General features: G+C 39.4%; 1 protein-coding gene across 3 annotated transcripts in view; it reads right to left on the bottom strand.

The window, feature by feature from the left end:
* GPC5 (glypican 5) overlaps positions 1 to 22,779 on the bottom strand; it is a 1,358,912-nt gene extending 1,336,133 nt beyond the window's left edge. For all 3 annotated transcript variants that reach the window (XM_021065368.1, XM_021065370.1, XM_021065369.1), the window contains exon 1: positions 22,237 to 22,779. In XM_021065368.1, the coding sequence (XP_020921027.1) occupies positions 22,237 to 22,399 (163 nt within the window). In that variant the 5' untranslated portion in view covers positions 22,400 to 22,779. The remainder of the gene's footprint in view (positions 1 to 22,236) is intronic.

The raw sequence follows: 25,758 nt of genomic DNA, 5'->3' as shown, positions 1-25,758 counted from the left end.
TTATTTCCATGCCTTTATAGCATTTCTACCCCAGGCTAGGAGGCCCTTGAGCCCTCTCTTCCTTGATTCTTCCTACTAAAGATTTTCTCATCTTTCCAAATTCAGCTCATACTTTTCTGGGGGCCTGTGTTAGGATTACCCAATCCCTACTTTGATCTCAATCAGCCCTGTCCAAATCACTGTCTTAGTATGTAAAACATTTTTATTCCATATTCCCTTCCCTCCTCAAAACCATCAGTATCTTGAGGACAAGAACCTTGCAATTTCTCCTTTATCTGATAAGCCACTACTTAGTGTTTGTCAAAGAGAGTCAAACAAGACAAAGAAAAGAAAGAAAAACTGGTTATTCTACATTAGTCTATGCGTTGTCTTGAAGAGTAATGAAAAAATTTATTAAAATAGATGTTCATAAACTAGACGATTTTTAAATATATTACAGATAAGACAGAATTTTTTTCTATAACAAACAAAATTTGTCAGGCACATGGGAAAAATGTGCCTTAAAAAGTTTCATGTTCAAATAAGCATTTATTACTTCAGAACTGCTTAAAATTTAGCATTAACCAAAAAAAAAAAAAAAAGGCTTTTGAAACTTTTGAATTTAGAAAGAAAAATAAGGAACAGAAAGTTCTTACCTAATAATCAACTAGCGTAGCAAACACATGAATCCAGTTCTCCCAGGAAATGAGTAAATTATGGAGCAGCAGACTCTACATCTAAAACAGTGTTAACCCAAATACTGGAATCCAGAAAAGAGAAAAAAACTAGCGCTTTGAAAATCAGTCACATTTACTATAGAAAAGCTCTAATAATATATCCAGACACATTAAAATTTAGTCAAATGATGGGTTTAAAATCCTACTAAGTACCTGGTGTATAACAGGCTGCCAGAAGTAGTATTTACTTTTCTCACAGTTATGGTAACTAAACATCCTGTTTAAATGATAAATAAATACCTCATTTCAAAATTAGCAATCTATTTAGATGCCTGCCCCTGATTCAGCTGAGACCCTCTTTCTACATGCAGTCTCCATCCCACTCCAGATTCGAATATGAAATGAATCCTAGTCAAGGGTTCAAGTGCCCAAAATCCATTCTGCACTGGTTCGACGTTTTTAGCACCTTTTCTTGTCCTGACTCACTCGCATACCTGAATTCCAGTAACTCAATTATACACCTACTGTTTATTCCATGTCCAGCAATGGGGTCACCTTCTTTCCTTAACCCTTACCAGATCACCAGCCTCTGTACTAAGTGCAGGATCTCCCAAACACTTGGGAGGCCAGTTGCAACCATCATCTCTGGAGCTGGAGTAACTAAACTCCAGCCTGTGTCTACAAAACACTGGATTCTGGCAGTCTTCACCCACCCTTTACCAGCTAATCCTGCCACCAATCCCACCAAAAGAAGTCATTCTTGTCTTAAGAGAGCTCAGCAGTGTCAAGATCAAATAGAACTACTTGCCACAGCAGGTCCCAGATCCCCGTAATTTCATGGAAATCTACCCTAAGCAAAACCAAGCAATTGCTGTAAGTTCCCACCCTGCTTCTGTTATGGTACAAGATATTATATTTCTTATAACCTCCATAAATTGAATATCAGATATATGATTTAGAATCATTATTTGAAAATATTACACAAAACTGAGGTCAGAAATTCTTATGTACAATATAATGATAATGATTCATTTTCCCCATCATTGGCTATTTTACTCCAAGTATGTATTATGACTGAATGTTTTATTTATAATTACTTCTCCCTTGACTTAGGTAGAAACTTTTAAGTAAACAAAAGGAAGTGTATGCATAGAGTAGCCTTTTTAAGCCAATATGCATCCAATAATGCCTTGTATCTTATACATTTTTCTTCCAAAGTCTGGGTCATCTAGCTTCCAGTATTATAGAGAAGTCCAAAATCAACCTGCCTATCTGTTCTTTTAGTATCCTATCTTCTGATTATTAAGTTTAACTGACTTTTTAAAAACACTGTGAGTTCAAAAATTTTATCAGAATATAAATCACTTCAATGATAAAAAATGGCCTGAAAAAACAGTAATAATATAAATGCCTAATAAATGGTGAAGTTAACAGCTGAATCTTGCAGCAAGGCTCCAAAGCTCACACACTGGAACATTCAACCACAGTGCTTCTTCAAGTCTTTGACTTTGCAATATTTCTTTTGTTTCTCAGACTACCTTTCCTAGCAGTCCTTGCTTTTCTCTCTTACTCTGAAATATTTATCAATTGTCTTGCATTCCTCTTGCCTTTTTTTTTTTATAGTTTACATTCCTTTAACCTTTTCTACACCACTGAGGAAGAATTTCTCAAGCATCTCTTCTAATTCAGTCATTCAGGTTCTACTTAGCCTAGTTTTCATAGGCTTCACTGCATTCTTTAAGAAAACCATGAATTTGTTCTTCGAGAATCCTCTTCCATTCTCAGATTATTTGCCAAGATGTGCAGTTTTGTCTTATGAATGCAACATGAAATATGACTGAGAGATTCAGAGGTGCTCTTGTTGAATACACATCTCTCAGACTGAAATGCTGGGTCTTTTGCACGTCCCCTGGTTTTTCCATTTTTACATCTACCTTTATAGAAGTTATCTGTTTTCTGATGTATTTCAAGTTGTAATTGTTAAATTTTTGGATTTCTGCTCCTGACTCTCAGAGCCAGAGAGGAATGTTAATATTTTCAGTAGTGCTTCTTCACCAGCTAGGAGATTACAGAGTCCAAGTGCGATAGGGAAGGAACAGCATCAGGAAGACATGGGCAACAGGAAGTTTCAAGGCGCTGCCCAGTTTTTAATACAATGCCTTAAGGTCTCCAAGGGGATGCTTGCTCTCAGCTGGTCCTCCCGCCTTTGTTAGGATCAACTTTAGCAGTGGCCGTGCTTTCCACTGCATGCCAGCCACGGGGGGTGCAGGTACTTTGTGGGTTCTAACATGTGGGGCATTTTAGGATACATCAACATAATTAATACTTTCCCTCTCTTCCACTCTCTCATGGCCCACCCTCCCTGCTGGGGCCTAGAGTTCTGAGCCAAAAGGTATTAGTGAAGCTGCATTTATGGTGACATTTCTGATTTCTGGAGCAAGATTTATTCCACAGGCTAGAGTAAACTGTAAGTGTATCGGTCCTTCCTCCATTTCTGTCTTTCATAATTTTTATCATGGAGAAATTTTTCAAATAGTTTGGTGTTTTGATGATATTCCTCTGGAGTTTTCAATACGTGATACATTTCTCAGTTTTATTGCTTAATGACTTTTATCATAATGTGGAAGATGGGGAGGGAAAAAGGAAGTTATGCTAATATTCTGAATTCCACCTTAAAAAGTTTATCTCCTTCATAAGCTCTTTTTATTAAAATGGAACTTCTGAAGAGGTATGCCACACCGTACATAATTGTAAAAAAAAAACAACCATTACATCCCAAAATAATTGCAAGAAGTTCTTTATGACATTTAGAGATATTTCCACCACAGAATACACAAAGCAAAAGTTCACAGATTCTTTGGGTAGAAGCTAAAGGAAAAAGGTGGATGATTCTAAAATTCCTGAAAGCATTTGCTGGTGGAAAAACACCCCCTGGATGACTATGGAAGGTGACGTTAATTTGTAATGATTGGCAGGAATGTTCTTATGATAGGATCACAGTGATGCCTGCGTGAGTGAGACCATGATGCAGCCCAAGACCTGCTCTTGCATTTCCTCCACTCGCAGAGGCTAAAAGATGCATCATAAATTTATGATGCATAAGTGCTTTCACGAAACATCAAAAGGTAAACAGAAAAAAAATATTAGAAAGGAGGAAATAGTAGGAATAATAGGTAATTATGCTCCTGACACCGGAGGTGAGCAAATAAAAGAGAAAAAGAATACATAGCTTGACATGTAGAAAGACTAGAGTCTTAATTTCTCGACTTTAAGAAACCAAGGTACAGGGAGGTGGGTTATTCCATGAGGATGACAAGCTATGTTCTCATCAAATATAACATGGACACCTGTCATTATTGAAAATGGTTATAGTATCATTTCCTTGACAAGAAAAAATTTTAATATGTATACAGAATGCTGACAATAAAAAAAAAAAAAAGGAAACCTAAAAAATCTGACCATTCACTAGAAAGTGAGATAACAAAAAAGCCTGGATTGTCAGCTCTGATTTGCAGAACTAGCTGACTCACAGAATCACAAATGTCACTAACAGTGTTAAGGATACAAGGAATTGGGAGACACAGGTGAAGCCTGGAGGCGTCTGAAGCCATCACTGCAGCTCCCCAGATCCTTCCTTGTCAGAGTAAGATAAATCCAGGCTCAGATTTAACATATACGATTACTAAGCAGTTGACAGAAAAGAAAACCTGTTCAGTCACAAACTATCTTCATTTTACACTCTGATACTTACATAACTGACTGTATCATTTTCCTATGATCCAGGCCACAAGTCATCAATACCAGGATTGTTCAGTTAAGCAGCTGAGACAGGCTTGGTATATTCTGCTAAAAGCGCTCCACTCCACAGGTAATGATAATCAAGAGGCTCTATTAGCATCTTTAAAATTCTGACCTAATGATTTCTTGTAAGAGCATACTTAATTTCAATCTAACGCCCTATTGTAAGGCATCATTATATTTCTCACTACAAGGATTCTTCTCGGCACTGTCTCTTCCTGGCCAGGAAGACCACCATTCAAATATTCCATATGTGTCTCCTCTAGCCATTACAGACATCTCGTCTACTGGTTTAAATTGATTATATCATCACATGATCTCTATGGAAGTTCCCAGGCTAGGGGATGATTCAGAGCTGCAGCTGCTGGCCTATGCCACAGCCATGTCAGATTCAAGCCACGGCTGCGACCTATACCACAGCTCACGGCAACACCAGATCCTTAACCCACTGAGCGAGGCCAGGAATCAAACCCGCATTCTCACGGATATTAATCAGGTGTGTCACCACTGATCCACAATGGGAACTCCAACATGATCTGTTCTAAAAGGACCCGTGGAAAACTTCTTGCTCATTATTTGCTCTTCCTCTCCAATAACTGCTCTAAACCATGTTACTAAATGTATTATTCTTTGGAGTGGCTAATAGGAAACTCACAGCCAAAATTTTCAGCCCAGCTGGCAACTGCTGATACCTTATTCTGCTTAAAACACACATTATTTCAGAGTTCCGGTAGTGGTGCAGCAGAAACAAATCTGAATAGGAACCATGAGGTTGCAGGTTTGATCCCTGGCCTCGCTCAGTGGGTTAAGGATCCAGCGTTGCCATGAGCTGTGGTGTAGGTCATAGACACGGCTCAGATCCCTTGTTGCTTGGCTGTGGTGCAGCTGTAGCTTCAGTTAGACCCCTAGCCTGGGAACCTCCATATGCCGCAGTTGCAGCCCTAAAAAGACAAAAAAAAAAAGTGCATTATTTTATGTCTTAATCTTATACCTGATTTCACATTATTTTTCCCTATTTTTCATATCATCTCTATACTTAGATTTCATACTGCTTTTCTCAGTACTATGTTCAGATTATATAAACTCTGTGCATTGATTATTAACATTGGAAGTGCTAGGATACAAACACATACGTAAAGTAGAAATCTACGGCCAACTGAAAACCATTAAGACACTGAATGGCTTGACTTCTTCTGGCTCAAATTATTAGCTCCTCTGGAAGTTTTATAACTCACTCACAAACAGATAGTTAGAAGGGGGCTACAGCCTAAGAATATATTAACTATGCAGGGAGAAGCATCTATCATTTGAATAGCCACATGCAATATGCAATGTAATGAAGGTTGCTCAAACAGCCATGATTTCAAGGTCAGTATGTTTCTCTTGTCTTTTGGGACTGATTTCAGCTGGATGTGCAATTTTTAAAGCACATGGGACGTACCTTAATAGATTCCCGTTGCAAGATAAGTAGCAGAAAGTAACCAAAATCATATTGATTCTACCTCTTATATAATTTTGGAATTTACTTCTATGCATCCATTTACTACCACCACTCTAATCTTCAACCTAGAAAAGAAGTTTTAAATGGATATCCCACCGACAAGAAAAGTCTTTTAAAAATGCAAATCTGATCATGGCACTTATGCTAAAAGACTTCCTATGGCTTTCTACTGCTCTTGGGATAAAGTCCAAAATCCTTAACACAGCCAGAGAGGCCTTAGCTGATGGCTGCCTCTCTCAGTCACCTCTTCTGCACTCATTCCATGACTCTCTTGACTGGCAGGAATGTTCACGAAGAGTGTATTTTGCAAAACACACATACACGCAAGAATGACCACTTATACCCTCGCCTTTTCTCTTCTCCTCTGCAGAATGAAGAGTCTCAAAAGGATGGTCTGAATGGACTATTTCCACTTCATTCTCGAGTCAGACCTGCACTCTCAATTCTTAAGACTCCTCGGTCAACACGCACACCCGAGTAAGTGCTGAACTACAAGCCATCAAATCCAAGAGACATGCAACCATCCCTAACCACTCTTGACCTCTTCAGGGAATCTGACAATATCTGCTCCCCAGTTCTCAAAACCCTTCCCTTTCTTGGATTCCTAGACACCCCTGGAATGTCTGCTTTCTCCTGGTCCTCAATTATTTGTGTTGATCCAAGTACGGCCTCTCAGTTCTGTCTCTGAATGATCTCCTCTTCCCAGGAATTCACGCACACACCTGGTGATCTCCATATCTTCATCAACATCCCTCTCTCAAGTGATGTGCGGAGCCATACTTCCAACGACCCTTGGGACACTATCACCCGGACACACCAGAGTGACCTCCATAAAGACACACCCAGTGTTGTACCTTCTTCCCTGCAGACTGTCTTCTCTCTAAAAGCTACTTAAAAACTAGAACCCATACTAGACTCACCCTTCCCCATCAAATCCCCCAACAAGTCTGCCTTTTAAATCTCTCCATCTGCTCCATTCGCTTCTTCAAGAAGAGCTTGCTTAGTTGGTATTAAGTAAAAAAAAAAAAAAAAAAAAAAAGGGGGAGTTCCCGTTGTGGCTCAGTGGGTTATGAACCCAACTAGTATCCATGATGATGCAGCTTCTGTCCCTGGCTTCACTCAGTGGGTTAAGGATCCGGTGTTGCCATGAGCTGTGGTATAGGTTGCAGCCACAGCTCAGATCTGGCATTGCTGTGGCTGTGGCATGGTGTAGGCTGGCAGCTGCAGCTCCGATTCAACCCCTTGCCTGGGAACTTCCATATGCCATTGGTGCAGCCCTAAAAAGAAAAAAGAAAAAGGAAAAAAGTCCCAGGAGAATAATTTTTTTAAAAATGAGTAAGGGAAAAAAACGCTCTTTCCCTGTGCAAATAAATGCTTTTAAATAATCAAGTAAACAGATTCTCTCAAGCGTACTACTGCTAAGAGCTTTTACATTCTGATATGTCTTGTGACTCTTCAAACAACATGTTCATGATACAACATTATTCCCAAGCTAGTGGGACCTTCCTGTTAAGAACACTAATTACGCAGCTCATAGAGAGAATATGCAGCAGAACTTAGTTTGGGTTTGAGTGGTTATTCTTCTTGAGTCAATGTAACCACAGTTCTTTAAAAAAAAAAAAAAGGCATCTTAAATGTGGATAAATGTGTAAGAGTCTAAGCTGAGGGAAGGAGTGGGCAGCCCTGCCGTGTAAATGGGCTCTTAGCTCCCCTCCTCAGGGGTGTATTCGGGAGCATCAGAGTCTTCCTTCCACCTGTGCTAAATTGCAGAGTAATTTCCTGGTCTTTATTTTGATTAATAAATCAAATGAATTCATGAAATATTGATTAAACACCTGTTCTGTACAAGACACTGTAATAGTTATTAAAGATCCTGAGAAGGATAGAATGCAGTTTTGCCCCTCCAGGGCTCAATCTAGGGGGAGACACATTTATAAAAAAAAATTTAATTAATGTGACAAAGTGTTATGAAAGAAGTATGTACTAAGTTCTCTGGAGGTACAGAGGAAAAAAATGATTTCCTCTTCTTGAAGAGACAAGAGAGGGGGGTGTCAAAGGAGATTTTAGCTTTAGCTTGAGTTCATTTTTAACTACATGCTTTATAGTATTCTTATCCCAAAAAATATAAGGCAGAAAAAATTGCTGTTGAATAAATGAGAAGGTGAATTTATTATGGTTAAATGTGTCTAGGTTCACAAAGCTAATAAGCAGCAAAACAAAACTGAACTCTGATTCATCAGACGAGATTGGAGGCAGAAAAGCAGGAGGGGTGGAGAGAATAATATTCCACAAAGAGGTGACAAAAGGCAAGATGTAAGAAGAGGTGAGGTTCATTGGGGAAACCAAAAGCCTCAAGGTAGGGCTGAAATGGAATACCAGGTCTGAGTATGATGCGAGCTGGGGGAAGTTAGCAGAGAGTGGTGAAGGGTCTGGGAGATTTTCCCACTCGCGAGTTAACAAGCGACCATGTCGTATGTGAAAAAATTAATACATAGAAACCTCAACTAAGCAGGAGGCCAGAAAAGGGAGCTCTCTCACCCTGAGGCCCTTTCTTGTCTCTCCAAGAAGAGGAACTCTGGATGAAAGCTGATTTACAAGCCAGAGCTGCAGATTTTCCCCAAGAAGCCAAAGATCTTCACAGATTGGCTAAGAAATTGAATAGAGCCATTCAAGGTTATCAGTCTCGTTTCTCTGACTAATCCCAGCTAGTCCATGCACTTGCTGGGGAAGGTCATGGCCAGTAATGGATAAAAAACACCAATTAGGTAAGTCCTGAAAGGTCTCTAGAATTATATCCCCATCACTCTCTGTATGATCAGGCTCAGACCATCACTAGGCAACCTCAGGAAGCAATTCCTAGGGCTTTTCCAAAGCTTGTTTGATTGGAACAAAAGGCAGACTTGCATACAGAATCTGATGAACTTGTTCATTAATATTATAATTGACGTCAGCCTCTTTAAAGAAGAAAAAAATAACTCTAGTTTTCCTTCAGATATTGATATTACCAGGGCAACTTTAACTCTATATTTATGAATGGGCTGAACCAAGACTTTTCCATTCTAGAGAAAAGGACCAAAATGGAATAGGACACTGTATCCACTCCAGATTAAGTTAGCCCTGGGAGCTCCCTTGTGGTGCAGCAGGTTAAGGACCCAGCATGGTCACTGTAGTGGCTCGGGTTGCTGCTGTGGCACAAGCCTGATCCGTGGCCTGGGAACTTTCACATGCCATGGGTACAGCCAAAAAAAAAAAAAAAAAGGGACAGATTTCATTATCCCCTGTAACACTCCCATTTTACAGTGAGAAAAAATCTAAGGGCAGATGGTGGGGGTTTTCCCAGGACCTCCGAGAAATAAACAACATTGTTGCCCTTTATTCTCTGGAGTTCCTAACTCTCCAAAACAAGGTACGCTGTTTCAGAGATCACTTTAGAGATAAGTCCTGGCTCTGAAGTTCATTTAGAGCACCTCAGTACGTCCAGAAATAACCTGAGAGGAACAACTTTACTTGCAGTAGCACAGGATCAAAAACCCACCTTCCAAATGGGGAGAAAAAGAGCATGTGAATCTGAAGAAGGAGCCAGATCATGAAGGGGCTGAGAAGCTACATCAAAGATGTTAGGACATTAGGACAGAAGTGATGGGATTACCTGTTTTCATTGCTGCTACTGGACTCAAGCCCAGGAGCCTTAGAGTTATCATCACACAGAGATGCTCAGATGGAGGAATTGCAATAGCTTCATCTCAATGTTCCCTTAAGTGTGAATCACTTACATTCAAAAATTTCACTTATAGTGGGGAAAATTAAAAATCTGAATCATTGGGAAAAAATCATCTTTTTTTAAAAAATTCAAAGGACACAGAAATTCTGTAAAGTATATTTTTACTTCTTAACTTCTTTTTCTCTTAACTCTACTTTCCAATATTATTTACTATTAATGGCATTTTGTACATGTTGTTTTAGGGTATGTTTGTACATAAACTGATATGCAATAGTTGCCTTCTTTTTTACTTAAGTCAGGCAATAATTCATTTTTCTGTTTCAATAGGACCACAAATCACTTGCTCTTCTTTCGTTATAGCTTTATCTCTCTTGCTTTAATGTCCACATGATTATCCATAATTCATTATTTAATGGACATTAGGAGAGACCTACATTAGCTGCAGATGTTCTGTGCAATAAACCTACTTATATGTGTGTGTATAAGTTTAAATTTGTCCAATTACTTTGTTAGAATAGTAACAAATTCTCTCCTATAAATTGGAATTGGTAAGCCAAGGGTATGTAAAATTAAAATTTTGAATGATAGATGCAAAATCCCTAATGAATATAGAGAGTTTTCATCAGTCTTCTCTCTCAGTATTTGTGGACGAGAATACTCTACTTGCCACAATCACAGGAGCAAGGGATATCAGTACTTTTAATCTTTGACAATATGGTATTCCTAAGAAATTGTTTTTCCCCAGTTAATGTTAAGCTCAGTCATCTTCATATATCCTGATTAGTCATTTAATCATTTCATCTTTATGTTCTTTTTTCACTTCCCTTGGAATATTATTGTCTTTGCTACCAATTTATAAGAGCTCATTTCTTATTAAAGATGCTAACCTTTTGGTAAATGTCCATTAGAGATGAAATACCATAGAGTTTTTCCTTCATTGATTTCACTGTGATTTTTTAAACTTTTTGATTATACAGAAGTTATGTATTGGAACATAAGTTCTTTTTTGTTGTTCCTTTTTGAAGAGAAAGGCAACGGAAAATCATTGAAGGACTTAACACAAGAAATAAAGATCAGGTTTAGTTTCATTGGGGATCAATCAGGAAATGAATTGGCAAGGGCCAAGAATAGATGTAGGCTGATTGAGTAATCAAGCCACAAGAAGGCATGAGGTTAAAGCATGGTTGGTGGTGGCAATGGTCACGGATAGAGAAACTACAGGGACACTTGTGAAACAGATTCTGTGGGATCTGGTGACTGGTTGACCTAGTAGCGTGGGTGGAAATTAAAACTACTGTATTATTCTGGCATGTTGTCTATTTAGTCATATTTCCAACTGAAACCTAAAGAGCTAGCCAGGACCCGTGTGCTTCATAAAAAGTGTGAGAGGAAAAAGGAAAGAAAGAAACAACAGAAGCATGATCAATCACAAGGCAAGGGAATATGAATAAAGAGATGATCATTCATCAGAACTTCTAAAAGCATTTATACATCAACCCTCGAACAGATTTATGTTTCTACGTATTTTAATTACAAATCAAATGATCTCTGAAAGCTGCAGGTTTACAAATCTAAAGTCTGTAGAGTTTGACATACAGGAAAGATGCTGAAAGGAAATGGATTGGTATCTCAAAAAGAATTACTTAATACATTTTTTATAAAGGGTAGGGTATAGACAAACTATACGGGATATCGCAACACTCTTTAGCTGATACTGAGAAGGGGATGTTTCTACCCCTGAGGGGACAAGAGGGGAAAGTAGCTACCAGAATCCAGAGAGAGCTGGAGGTCACCCAACAGGCACTGTGAACTTAGGTAAAGGGACTTAGGCAGCCAGCAGGGACCTCCCAGGTGAGACCTGGGAAGCATCACACTCCACTTGCCCAGGCTTCTTCTCCAGCCACTGATTCCCACAGGCTGCCAGAGGCAAGAATGCCTTTGATGTCATCCAGGAACAGAGCAGGGTGGAGAGTCCACCTACAGGGGCGAGCATAGACTTTTCAGCACACTCCACCTTTGTGCCTCTTGCGTGGAAAAGAAGTTCTTATCCCCGATACAGGAGACACCCAGGACCTCATAGCCCTACCACATACAACAACGAGATAAAACACAGCAGAGAATGAACTCCCACTCCCTGAGGAAGTCAATCACCTGTTGCAGAACCTCCCCTGATGGTGTTTAATCAGCGTATTTCCAGCAAAGTACCTCCCTCTTCTCTTAATAGAATAATTGAAATGACATCATTTTACAGGGAGTTCCCATCGTGGCGCAGCAGAAATGAATCTGACTAGGAACCATGAGGTTTCCAGTTCGATCCCTGGCCTCACTCAATTGGTTAAGCATCCGGTGTTGCTGTGAGCTGTGGTGTAGGTCACAGAGGCTGCTCAGATCCTGCATTCCTGTGGCTCTGGCGTGGGCTGGCAGCTGGAGCTCTGATTAGACCCCTGGCCTGGGAACCTCTGTGTGCAAAGGGTGTGGCCATAAAAAAAAAAAATAACATCATTTTACAAAAGACCAGTCTTTAGTTTTCAAACTACATAGTATGAACAAACAAATCTGATTTTACCATAGAATTAAACTATAAATAAAAAATTACTTTAATTACTTTATTAACCAAAGTAATGAAAAGATGGATTATGTTTCTACGAGTATAGAATCACTGCTTTGAGAGTAACTGATGGAAGAAGGCTGTATGAAAGTTTGGTATTTTACCAGCATGAAGGAAAAGGGCTTCTACTTTGCCTGCTTCCTGATCTCATATACCAAATTCTTTTTTTTTTTCTTTATAGCCACACTTGCAGTATATGTAAGTTCCCAGGACAGGGGTCAAATGGGAGCTGCAGCTGCGGCCTACACCACAGCCACACCAACACCAGATCTGAGCCTATCTACAACCTAAGCCACAGCTAGATTGTGGCAACATCAGATCCTTAACCCACTGAGCCACAATGGAAACTCCAAGAATTTTTTTAAATGTATCTAAGAAGTACATTTGTAGGAGTTCCCGTCGTGGCTCAGCGGTTAACCAACCTGACTAGAATCCATGAGGACGCAGGTTCGATCCCTGACCTTGCTCAGTGGGTTAAGGATCCTGGGTTAAGGATCCGGCATTGCTGTGAGCTGTGGTGTAGGTCACAGACATGGCTTGGATCCCACATTGCTGTGGCTCTGGCACAGACGGAGGCTACAGCTCCAATTGGACCCTAGCCTGGGACCTCCACATGCCACCTCGGGTGTGGCCCTAAAAGACCAAAAAAAAAAAAAAAAAAAAAAAAAAAAAAAGAAGTACATTTGTAATAGAATGAATTAATATTACCATGGATTATATTACTATTTACAAAGCTTTTACACCATACCATGTGGTACTCAAAAAACATTGAAAGGGAAAAGGAACATACTATCCCCGGGAAGAAAGGAAAACATTTTCTGAGACATTGAGTTGTTTGCTAAAAGTCACCCAGCTATTACTAAGTGATAGAGTCAAGATCAAACTATTTTAGAACTAAATTCATTGGTATTCACTAAAACATGTGGCCATAATATGGGACAAATTATAAGTTAAAATGCCTCATTTTCCCATTTATTTATCCATGACAACTTTTCCGTGCTTTGTCATTCCTACCATTTTTCCTTGTTTTTCATATATTTCCAAAGATAAGTTAAATATTAAATATTTAGCAACCTCAAGCTTATCAGTGACCCTAAACTTAGAAAAGTAAAAAGTAACATTTAGTTTTGTAACTAAAGGTCTTAACTATTCAAAAGCGGATCCACATATCTTCGCCTGACAAAGAGGACACTGAAGAACTCATGGATTCCTCAGCTTTTTGACTCTTTCAATGTTATTATTTCCTTTACCTTTTAAGTTTATCAAAAAACCTTTTTAAAAAATGACTTTCTTCCCCTGAAGTAAAATGTATTCTAAGCCTGGTGGAGAACAGACCGTTAATCTCTTCATTTTATTGACCTACTTCAGTTTCAGCTCATTAAACACAGACATTTTCAATGATCAAAAGAAAACGAACCTAGTAACTTGGTATAACCTTACTAAATAAGAGAGTTGTTCAAAAGCAAATAAATCTGAGCAGGTAATTTAATATTGACAATCTCCCATTTAAAGAGTATAAGTGCAATGAACAAGGACATCGAGAAATAATTTCTATGTCCATTTGATCAATGAAGTCACGCTCTTGGAGTGCTTTTTATCCTAAAGTCCCTTGGAACTTTATGACAAGGAAAAGCAAAAGACTATGAGCTCCAGAAAGGTAGTTTCCAAAAATTATTCCATTCCATTGCTATATAGAATTATAAAAACTCAAATCTGGTTGTGACAGCACAGAGAGGGAAACCAGTAATTCAAACCCATTACCCTAAAAAGTATAGTAAACAATTTAAACTATGAAACAAGAAATGTTAACATCTTTTAAATATGACGTACTTGAAACATATTTCAGTTAATAGCTGAACCCAAAATATGCATGTCTCATTCGGGCTGACTTGAGTAATTCTTCTACTTAGGTAAAATTTCCTAAAATCAATTCTAAGATATCCTCAATAAACAACCAGCCACATTTAATAAAGAAAAAAAAAAAGCTTTTCTAAGATACTGCTTAAAATAAGTTTTAAACACTAGCCCAAATTTATAAATTTGGAAGTGTTGGAAATACTTTAGAGACAAATTACACCTGCTACTGTATACCATGTTTTGTGATATAACAATTATTTTCTTGCTTCTTTCAAAAGGCTGTTACCTATCTACTTGGTTGCATAGAAACTGGACCCCAAGTTAATGTCCTCTAATAAACAATCCTCCTGGCTCAGGAATAAGTCCATAGATAAGCGGTTTGTACTTTCTCCCAACATGGATTTTAAAAAGGATGGGAGGTTAAAAAATCAAATCATTTTCTAGTTCTTTACTATCAGTTTTTCTCATGGAAAGAAACAATTTTGCAAGACATATATTTAAAATACATACCAACCAATCCACAGCCAAATGTAAATTACATTTGGTCATCTCAATTTTTCTCCATTCTCCCAATAATCGATTAATGTTCTAAGACAGATCAGTTACACTGTTTCCATGATGATAACAATTCTAAATGAATCCCATAAATGTTAAATAATCTTCATTTCCCCAGAGGACATTTGTTCGGTTATTCGTTTACTCCATTTCAAAAATATTAGCTAGTATTACACAAAAATTTCTTTAAACTTAAAAGCATTGGGTCACTTTATAAAATTTGTGGCAGAGTTACTTAAGAAGATATTAACTCCACATCAAAAATTTATTCAACAACACAACTGAGCCCAGATAAAAATACATTTTTTTAATTTTACCTTCTATATTTCTCATTCTATTAATATCAAGCATAAAAAAATCATAAACACAATAAATTGAACCTCTTGTTACCTATGAATATAAAATGAAATCATAAAAATATCATCGTATACATAGAACTTTGGATATTCAATACTTGGTGCACCGACTTCTAGAGTTTAACTTAAGAATCAAAGGAGTTCCAATGATGCAATAAGATGTTCCTTGAAGCATCACTAAAATAGTCAACAGATATTTCACCTCTTAATCTGGGTCAGGCACTATTATAGACACCAGATAGTCTACAGTGAATAAGAGTACACAACTAGACTTGCTACATAATTAGCAGGGCCCAATGCAAAAAGAAAACATAGGACCCTTTATTCACACTTCAAGATGGCAACAGCAGAACATTAGAACAAGAGTGACGGAGTTCCCGTCGTGGCGCAGTTGTTAACGAATCCGACTAGGAACCATGAGGTTGCGGGTTGGGTCCCTGGCCTTGCTCAGTGGGTTGACGATCCGGCGTTGCCGTGAGCTGTGGTGTAGGTTGCAGATGCGGCTCGGATCCCGCGTTGCTGTGGCTGTGGTGTAGGCCGGTGGCTACAGCTCCGATTGGACCCCTAGCCTGGGAACCTCCATATGCCGCGGGAGCGGCCCAAGAAATAGCAAAAAGACAAAAAAAAAAAAAAAAAGAACAAGAGTGAGTATGGGACTCTGTGTGACTACACAGGTCTCACGTCCATGAAACCAGCCTTGGTAGACATGTCCTCTAGGCTCATCATGCACACAATCTAGTGGTGAAAGATCAACAGTAAAAAGAAAAGAAATATGGCACCATGATAAGTGCCATGAAAGAAACAAAGGGGAGCAGAGTTCAGTGAGCTAGAGAAAGGCCTCTCTGAAGAGCTGACATTTAAGCTGAGACCTGAGGCATGCAAAGCAGCCAGATGCAGTGTGTGTGTGTGTGTGTGTGTGTGTGTGTGTGTGTGTGTGTGAGAGAGAGAGAGAGAGAGTATGTGTGTGTGCGTGTCTGTGAAGGACCCATGGGCTGGACATTTATGCCAGCAGTTCTCAATCAGGATGATTTCACCTGCCTCTCTCAGGTCATTTGGCAACGTTTAGAGACATCTTTGGTTGTCACAACTGGGGAGGAGAAGGTGTTTCTACTGGCATCCAGGAGGTAAAGGTCAGGGAAGCTTCTAAATACCTATGATACACAGGACAGCAGCCCCCTCCTCTGCCAACAAAAAAGAATTATCCCGCCCCACAGGTCAATGGTGCTGACACTGAAAAACCCTAGAATTGAATGAATGTAGATAACGTGCAAAGCTGTGCGTAGGGAAAGAGTTTTACATTTGCCTCTCCTGTCCTTAGGCATGTGACTTTATGGTGGCAAATATCAGAAGCTTACATTTCCAACAAGAATAAAGAATTCAACTAATGGTACAGTGATTCAGTAGAATCCTACACAGTTGCTAAAAATGTGTATTTAGAAGGATGTTTAATGGCATGAGAAATACTGAGACACTCATGGTTGGAAAAGGCATGTTACAAAGAAAGATAAAGTGAGTCTACATTCTTTCAAAATATATATATATGTTGAGTAAAAGATTGATGAGGTTGTTGAAAGATAATTCAAAGGGTTGTTGGTGGTTATTTCTGGATAGAAAATTATTTTTATTTTCTTTGCACTTTTCGGTACTTTAAATTTTCAGAAGAATGTAGATTCTTTCATAAAACATGAAAGTACAAAATATCATTTTCTTTCTGTAAAAGTGCATTATACATCCATCTTACATGGCAGCCATATGTGAACCTAATATGGCTAATCAAAATCTGTGCTACTTGCAGTTCACAGAAGAATGACTAATCATTTTAGGATGATTTTGGCAGTATCATTTGTGAAGTGTGAAATGTCTAAAGCTGAAAAATAGAAGAATTGAGGGCACAATTGATGTTGTCTTTTCTTCTAATTCAAGGCCAGGCCTTTATAAAAGAAAGTTAACATGGAAAGTGGCTACCCTCTATTAAAATTAATTGCTCTTGTTACTTAACCAAGTGGACTGGGCACCACGTTCACAGTCTATTTCAACAAACTGAAGTCTCTCATGATTCCATTTTAACAAAATGGCTTTGTGCTTTCTGGAACAGTTATATCAAAAGGCCACTGATTTATAAATCATATCTGTTTAGGAGTAGCATCTGGATGTTGGAATGTTACTCTTGATCTTATACCAGTTAATGATAAAAGAAATGTTATAAATCAAGAAAGTGTTATTAGACAATCCAAAAATTCATACTCTAGAAAGTCCTAACAAGCTGGATACATAGTTAGAGGAATATAGAATAATTATAAAATGCTATTCTTAAGTTCCCCAAATTGAACCCCTCCTTAAAGCAAATTATATAAATGCAGGATGCTGGACACTTGGCGAAAAGGAACATAAATTTGGGGAAGGAGAAAGGGTGGGGACACAAACAACATTTACATTTGTTAGTAAACTGACTATGAGAGAATAGGATGTGACTACAACAATTCATGCCCTGCTGGACAGTCAACCTCTATGGCCCTAAAGCAGAAAATCATACTCGCTTTCCCTATCATTAAGCTTCACTAAAAGCCTGGATTAAAAAAAAACAATAAACACACCATTTTCTTAAACATAATAACACACACTGGATTTTCCAGAGGAGAAAGTGACAACTTTCCCTAACACTGGAACTGGCCTTGATGTTTACAACTCAACAGAGATAACATGCTCAGAATAAGAAAATGATGATGAGACAAAGCCACTTGAGACCTGTGATGCAGCAGAATAGTCACAAGGACACTCTACAACCACAAGAATGACTAAACACCCTCCTCTTATGACCAACAAGAGTGACGCCTGCTTCTTCATTAAATACAATTATTGCCACCTTAATTTTCCAAACCTCAGGTAAGTTATGAAGACACGCGGTTCCTGCATCACCCTGCTTCCTTAAACCCTGGTAATCACTCAGCACAAGCCCAAATCCCACAAAAAAAAACCCTTGCAACAGCCTCTTACTGAGACACCCACAGTTCCTAAACTGTGCAAATTTCCTTGCTGAGCAAGTAAGACCTAGTTTGTTTGAATATCATCTTGTTTCTGATACTTCTTGGCTGGTGGACTTCTACACAGGGCAATCCCCATGTTAATAATCTGCCCTGACATCAGAGTGCAGGTCCCTTTTATAGCTTTTGAACATCATAACTATGGTATTTAAGCAGCAAGAGGGGTTAGTTCATGAGAAACAAGTCTCAGATTGAGGTTACGGCCAATGACTGACTTTGGCCATCTAACTGTGTGAATCTCTAAGCCACCTCATACACACTCCTTCACCTCCCTGATTATAGAGGGTAGGATGGTGGTGGTGCCAGTGGCTGTGGGTGCTACAGCCAGCAGTGGTTGCTGTGTAACCTGGTTTCTTTCTTAGAGTTTCCCTTAGTCCACAAAAAGAAACAGAATATACACTACCACATAATAAGTACCACTTCAGATAGGTTTCTTTGAGTTTCCATTAGTTCCTGAAACAAAACAAAATGTTCACCATAACCTAACAAAAATCATTTCATATAGGAATGTATTTGCCAATTTTAGAAACAATCATTAGTGACTTGAAAAACTAGTTATTATGAAAACATATTCTGATTTATAGAGATTCAAAGCAAAAATCTCACCTTTAAAGGCCAAGTCCACTTAAAATCAAGATATTAAATAAAAAATTCTAATAATAGCAATACATTCTTTGAGTACTTGCTGTGTGCCTGGATTTGTTATTTTACATACATATATTATTTCATTTCATTGATGCAACGAGTCTTTAAGAACTAATATTTCCATTTTACAGATAAGAAAACAGAGATTCAAAGAGGATAACTGATTAAAGTCACAGAGCTACCCAGTTTTGAACCCAAATGTCTGTAATTCCAAACTCCAAAGTCACCAGGTTGATTCTTTCTCTTGGATATGAGTATGCAATAACACTGCCCTTAAAGCCAATATAAGATTGGATTATAATCAAAGCAGTTTAAAAAAAAAAAAAGAAAAAGAAAAAAAACTATAGAGCACTACTTAAAATATCCTATAGTATTAGAATTTAATTTTGCCACATCAAGTTTATTTTTATTATCCCATTTACAGCCAAAGCTACCAAGAAAAAGTTCTCATTCACAAGCTATTCTCTGCATCAAGGATCATCCACATTTTAAAAACTAGTTGATATATAAATTATCAGAGGTAGCCTTGGATTTACATAAGCTTCTCCTTTCGGAATTATCTTCTTTAAAAAAAGGAAATAATGCGTGTGATCAATGACTGTGTGAAGAGAATTTCAATGGGAAAGCATTATACCTTCTCCCAATAAATAAAATAAAAATAAAAGGACTTTAAAAGACACTTTCACTAACAGTTCTTCTCTGAATAAAATAAACAAGAGCAAAGGGCACCTTGACTACTACTGAGGAAATAAAATCAGAACACAAGGAAATCTGTAATTCTAATCACATTTACACCTTCTCTCCTTTTCTACATTTCTCATCCAAACATCCTTAAGAGCTCAATAGGCTTAAAAGAATTGGAGCAGGGTAGAGAACAAAGGTGAGGGGAATCTGAGAAACAGCTTGAATGGCTGTTCTCACCATTTTAATAATTTCAAATTGGGTAACAGTTTCAGAAGATGTAAAAGTCACAAATATAGCATGAAATTGTAAAAAGTTATCCTACTTGCTTATTTTATAAAAATGACATTTTGGACAGACAGCTCAAGAATTCACCACTTGTGGACAAGAAATGAAAGAAAGCACTAAAAAAGATAACTTTCAAGGAAAACAAATGTCCAATTTAAATGTATTAGCTTTAGTCAATGAAAACCTATGTGTTAAACACAGACAGTTGTTAAAAAGAATATTGGTATTTGTATTCTTGTAGAGAACGATTACTTAGACATTAACTATGTTCTCTCTTGAAGTTAATAATAATTTTAGAAAATAAGATTCAACTACTATATTCATTCAAGCTAAATGTTATAGATCATATATAAATACAAAAATAAAGAAAAGCATTTATGAACCATGGATGTGTGGTTTACTCAATTGGGGGGTGAGTTTTTTTTTTTTTTTTTAGTGAAAGAAGGGAGACATCAATGTTAAAAGTTTAATATTTTACTTAATTATTCAAATAAAAAATGGTCAATAACAGACAAGAAAAATGCAGAATTCAATTCAGAATTATATTAAATTCAGATGTGAGTGCCTGTTACTGGTGATTCCGATTCAGAATAATACTTTCATGTGACTTTTTCTTAATGCAAATGTCAACGGAATTCAGCACTTCTCTCCAGCACCACAGAGGCCCTAAGAGCACATCCCTGCATGGCCTCCTTCAATAGCTGCCACTGCTATTCCTCCACCACCTTAAGCCACAGAAAAAGAAAGGTACTAGCAATGGGGAACACTTCCGAATGTCTGAGAAAAGAAGATGCCTGCCATTGTGGCTCTTCTTGTGTGTCATGTGTATCAAACACAGGTAAGTAGAACCATTTCCTTCTCTGTAAGACAGAGCTTTAGATTCAGTAAACTGTTATGCCAGTGACTGATACTCTGCAAAGTTCCTCTTCAAAAGAGATGAAACATACCCAAGGTTCTAGAAATGTAATACCTTCTAGTCATTGTATTGCATTTAGTAAGCATCAGAAATACTGAGATAGGAGAGGGGAAGTGAAACCAAGGCCTTACTGTCAACATTTACTGAACATACCTGCCAAAATTATGGTGGGGCAGGGAGCAAAATCTAATAACAGGGGAGGATTTCACAGCTCCATGCCCTCACCCCGCCCCCCTTGCCAACACACACATTCACTTTAGTTGCATTAGCTACTGATAAGTGATGTTTATTTTTTCATGAAAAGAATGCAATGAAATAAGAAAACAGGTTTACAATCAGTAGTAGTATTTTTGAAGTCAGAAGAACTGTCCTAAGCTGAGACTATCCAACTATGTTGTTTCAAGCAGCAGGGAAAAGTGCCTAGTACCAAATAGGTATTTGAATAAATATTTGTGTTTGTTCGAAAGACTAGAGATGTAAACTAAAATGGATTTAATGTACCTAAATGCCCATATTTTCCTTTTAGGATGACTCTGACACACAAGAAAAAGAAAAAAAAAATCAAGCAGAAGAGCTACAGTTTCACAGTGCTAAGAGCAAGTCGTCTAACCTAAAAACTCAGAGGATGGATTTTAGACCAAGCATCCTCCTCAAGTTCTTTGTTCAACCAATAATCTGACAGCATTTGTCAGTGTGTTGGCCTCATAATTAGGTGCATTGTTCCAGTAAGATCTTAGCTCCAGACACCTGTCCTTGCGTTTGACAACTAAGACCTATTCTTCCAGACTGAGTGTAACCTGGAAAGTCCGTGCAGAGGGAAATTTGCGGGGTCGGGGTAAGGAGCACGGAGTAAAGGTGCAGGCACCGGCGCTTATGAGAAGCAGACTCGACACTGTATTCTTTCCGCTTCCATCTCTGGTAGATCTCACCCATGTTAAGTGGCTCCCCAGTGCATTCCGTTTGATCGCCTGTTGCAGGCACATCTTTCAGCAGATGAAATTACTGCTGGCTCCGAGTTCGGGTTCCTGCAAGAAGGGCTTGGTACCACCGCGCGGAGAAACCGCTAAGGGTCACGCTACTGTAGGTGTACTGGGTCTGAGTCCTAATGACAGAGGTGACAGACTGCCTTTGCAGTGCCCCATTCTCCAGCAAAGGAGGATGACGCAGGTTTAGTATCAAACTTGGAGCGACCAACCCAACTCCGTCCACCGCACGAGAAAGCAGCAAACCGAGGCCCCCCGGCGGGGCACTGGGGAAGTTCCCACTCGGAACAGAAACGCGTCAGGCCGCGCTGTCCCCAGCTGTCAGCTTTACTGGCCTCTTCCAATGCACAAACCGAGACCAAGAGAGCCAGGCGGGAGGCAAATGCCCAGAGACAGCTCAGCCCCAGGCGAGTCAGGGAGTCCCCTGAGCTGCGCTGCGCTCATGGGGTGGGTGTTCACACCGTGCTTCCCCAAAAGCCTCCCTGGATTCACCTTGAGCGGCCGGAGGGGCTGAAAGGTCATCTTCCCACGAAGGGCCATCCTGAGAAACTGGAGAGCGCAGGGCTGGCGCCCCGGACGCCCGAGTCCGCGCCCAGGCTCATAGCCCCGCGCCCACCTTCCGCGCCTTACCTGCCCGCGGCGAATCCGGCAGCCCCTTGACAGGTCCCACCAGGCGCCACTGGAAAAGTTTCCGAACTTCTTCGCAGCTTTGCACCCCGTGGCTTCGGGTAGACCCAACGAGAGCCAGAAGGAGGAGACAGAGACAGCCCACGCGCCAGGTCTGTGCGTCCATCACCGGTGTCCTGGTCACTCCCTACCCTGCCGTGGACCCCACTCTCCCCGCGCGCCCTGCCCTGCAGGCACTGGAAAGGGCTCGGCGGTCGAGGTTCTCAAGAGGTGCGATCCGGCGGCAAGCGGACCGCCCACTCTGGGACACAGGCTTCACCTGTGAGCACTTGGCTTTCTCCAGAGGTGCCCCGAGGCTGAGACGTCAGTTCTTGGGCAGAACGCCGCGGGGTCTCCCTCTCCAATGGGGGCGAGATGGCGCTGCACGAGCGAGGAAGAAGGCTGGAGCCGCAAGAAGCCCTAGAGCATCCGGCTCCTGCCACTGCCTCCGTCGCCGCGGGCTAGGCTAGAAGCCGCCAACCTGGGATGCGCCCGCTGGTCTCGCTCCCCGGTAGGCCCCGCCCCAGCCCCGCCCCGCGTCCAGGCCCCGCCCCTACGCCCCGCCCCGCTGCCTGGGTCCGCACCCGCCGAGCTGCTGTCAACTCAGTTCCACGTAGGAGAGACATTAGAAGGGCGCTGCCCGCAGCAAGGAGACAAATAAAACGAAAGCCGACCTCGTTCTCCCAATCCATTGCGGGAAAGAGCATTCTGGCGAAAAGAGCGAGCGTATGAAGAGACTCAGAGAAGACAAGAAGTGAGAAACACCAACTGGAACTAAGATGACATACTTCCCTAGAAATCAAGGTGCTCAGTGCGGAGAAATTCGTATTCGAATTTCATGAAGTAGGATCTGGGGGCACAATGCAAAAATCAAACTATTTAGAGTTAAAGATCTCAATTGAGAGACTCGGTAGCAGTCTCTTAGGTTTTTTTAAAGCGTGTACAGAAGTTACTTTTTAAAAATTGTTTTATGTTACTGTTTTGGAACATTCTGTGAGATTACAATTTTCCGAAAGAATTTAGAAGTCATAAGAATTACATTAAACCTTATAAGGTTCTTATTAAAGTCTAGTTTATTCTCTTATCACCCTTAGGCATCGTATTTTACTTCAGTACTTTGTATCTATAAGGGCCCTTGTGAGCTTTTACCATTGCTGGCATTTCTTTAAAACATTTCTCAAAGAACTGCTCAGGTAAGAGTGCTCAGGGGAATTTCTCACAAAGAAGATCGAAAATGAAGTCTTTAAGTGATTTTAACATGACAGAGGAATGTTGTCAATTCACAAAAGGAATGCTTTAGAAACCATAAGCCAAAAGGCCAGATGTATTTTTGAAATGTGATTGACTCAACACTAAGCTGTGAATGACAAGAATGTCCCTTCATCCACAAGTACCTGAAGCGAGTCCTCCTCCAGTAAAATGAAACTACAAAAAAGCATCAGGCAAGGGGGACTATATATGCTTTAACCACTGAAAGGAAATTTATTGTCAAATTTGAACCTTTGCCAAGAGATGAATAACTTTAAGTCTTAGCTAAGTGTCATGGGACTTTGAATGACCATTTGATATCAAAGGCAGCACTTCCAGCCATAGATTGCTTGCTCTAAAACCATTCCAGGGCAATGGCTGAGATAGTTCTTCAGCGAAATCATGCTTACTATTATTTTTGACATCAATTCCCTAAATACTAGTTTTGCTTTTTTTTTAGAAGCTTTCTTAATAAATGATATTGAAAAACAAAATTAGCTGCTTTTAAATGCAAGGACTTCAAGCAAAGCTTTATCCATGTATCCTAGCTTGGAAAACAAACAAACAACAATAACAACAACAAAAAACCTTCCCCATGAATCTTCTTCCCCAGCGATCACGTCTGGAGAGAGGCCTTGGGAGTCAGCTCTATCCATGAAAAGAACGAGAATGACCATGAAGATGTGCATCGTGCTTAGATGCCAGATGGTATTCTAAATGCTTTTTAAGAATATTCATTCATTTATTTAATCTTTATAACAACCCTATAAAGTAGTTATCACTATTAGCACTGTTCTGCAGATAGGAAACAGACAGAGAGGAGAGACTGGCCCAAGACCAACACAGCTGTTAAATAAATGGTGGAATCAGAAATCAAACCCAGGAATTCCTGCTGTGGTGCAGTGGGTTAAGGATATGGCATTGTTTCTGTGGCAGCTGGGTCGCTGCAGAGGCTCAGGTTTGATCCCCAGAGCAGTGGGTTAAAAGGATCTGGCTTTACCACAGCTGTGGTATATGTCACAACTGTGGCTCTGGAATTCGATACCTGGCCCATTAACTTCTATACGCCACAGGTGTTGCAAAAAAAAAAAAAAACACAAATCCAGGCATTGCAAACTAAAATGTGCTGTTAACCACAGAATCTCCTCAACCACTCCACATCATACCAAAGAACCTATTGGGTTACATTCAGTAACACCAAAGGCTGTTTATGAATTTTTCAGGGTTTTTTTTAGCTAGTAAATTTACATAATTTTATCTATAGAATTTTATTCTACTAGAATTCCTTTTCTGTTAATATAAGGATAATAATCCTGAAGGTTTCCAAAACATGTTTTCTTACCAAGATCTCTCCTTGACTGATTTAATTATCACAGAGTAGTATTAGCATTAAAAGAATCTCAGAGATTACCTGGTGCAGTTCATTCACCTGGAATCTCTAAAACAATTTGTCTTACGAGGGTAAAATCACAAACACAACTGAGAATTATTGATGGTTCAGCAAAATCGAATCAACTAAGAAATACTGATTGAGCACACACTATATTTAAAAAAACAGTATGCTAGACATAATAAGGGTTACAGATACATGGTAGCAAGTTCTCTTTGTCTTTCTGTAATGTATTTCAGCAGAACAATTAAGTGGGAAGGTATATATGAAACGGAGTGTGGTCTAATGAGAAAACAAATGTGTTTAATCCATGTAAAATGTCCCCGATTACAAAAAAAAATTCTACCTCTTATTCCCTACTCCTACCACCATGAATAAACTTACAATACAAGCTTCCTTCTTCCAACCAGAGTACACCACCAAAGCGCCTTAAATGTAAACATTCTAGAGCAAGACCTCTGCACACTGTACTGTAACTGATCTTTTATTCAATTCACCTGTAATTTTTATAAAAGCTAAGGAGGAATTTTTGCAATTTGATAGAGATCATGCCTCATTTTTCAAAGGTTATTCAATAAACATTTATTGAATACCTTTTCTGCAATAGCCACTGTGTTTTGCTTTTGAAATATCAATACTCTTAGATAGAAGAATCTCTAACTGGTCATTATGTAAAATACATTTCATTATTCTTCTAAATGCAGAGTTTCTAAATAACCATTTACAGTGTGTCAACTCAAGACCTTGTAAAGAGAAATAAACTCCATGGTTTAGGATCTCAGTGACACCACATTGCCCTCAGTTCTGCCTACTGCTTTAGGCTAATGCTGTCCACTGGTTAACTTACC

Source organism: Sus scrofa, chromosome 11 (genome assembly GCF_000003025.6).
Source record: "Sus scrofa isolate TJ Tabasco breed Duroc chromosome 11, Sscrofa11.1, whole genome shotgun sequence".
Classification (NCBI taxonomy): domain Eukaryota; kingdom Metazoa; phylum Chordata; class Mammalia; order Artiodactyla; family Suidae; genus Sus; species Sus scrofa.
This window is presented reverse-complemented; position numbering and strand designations above follow the sequence as displayed.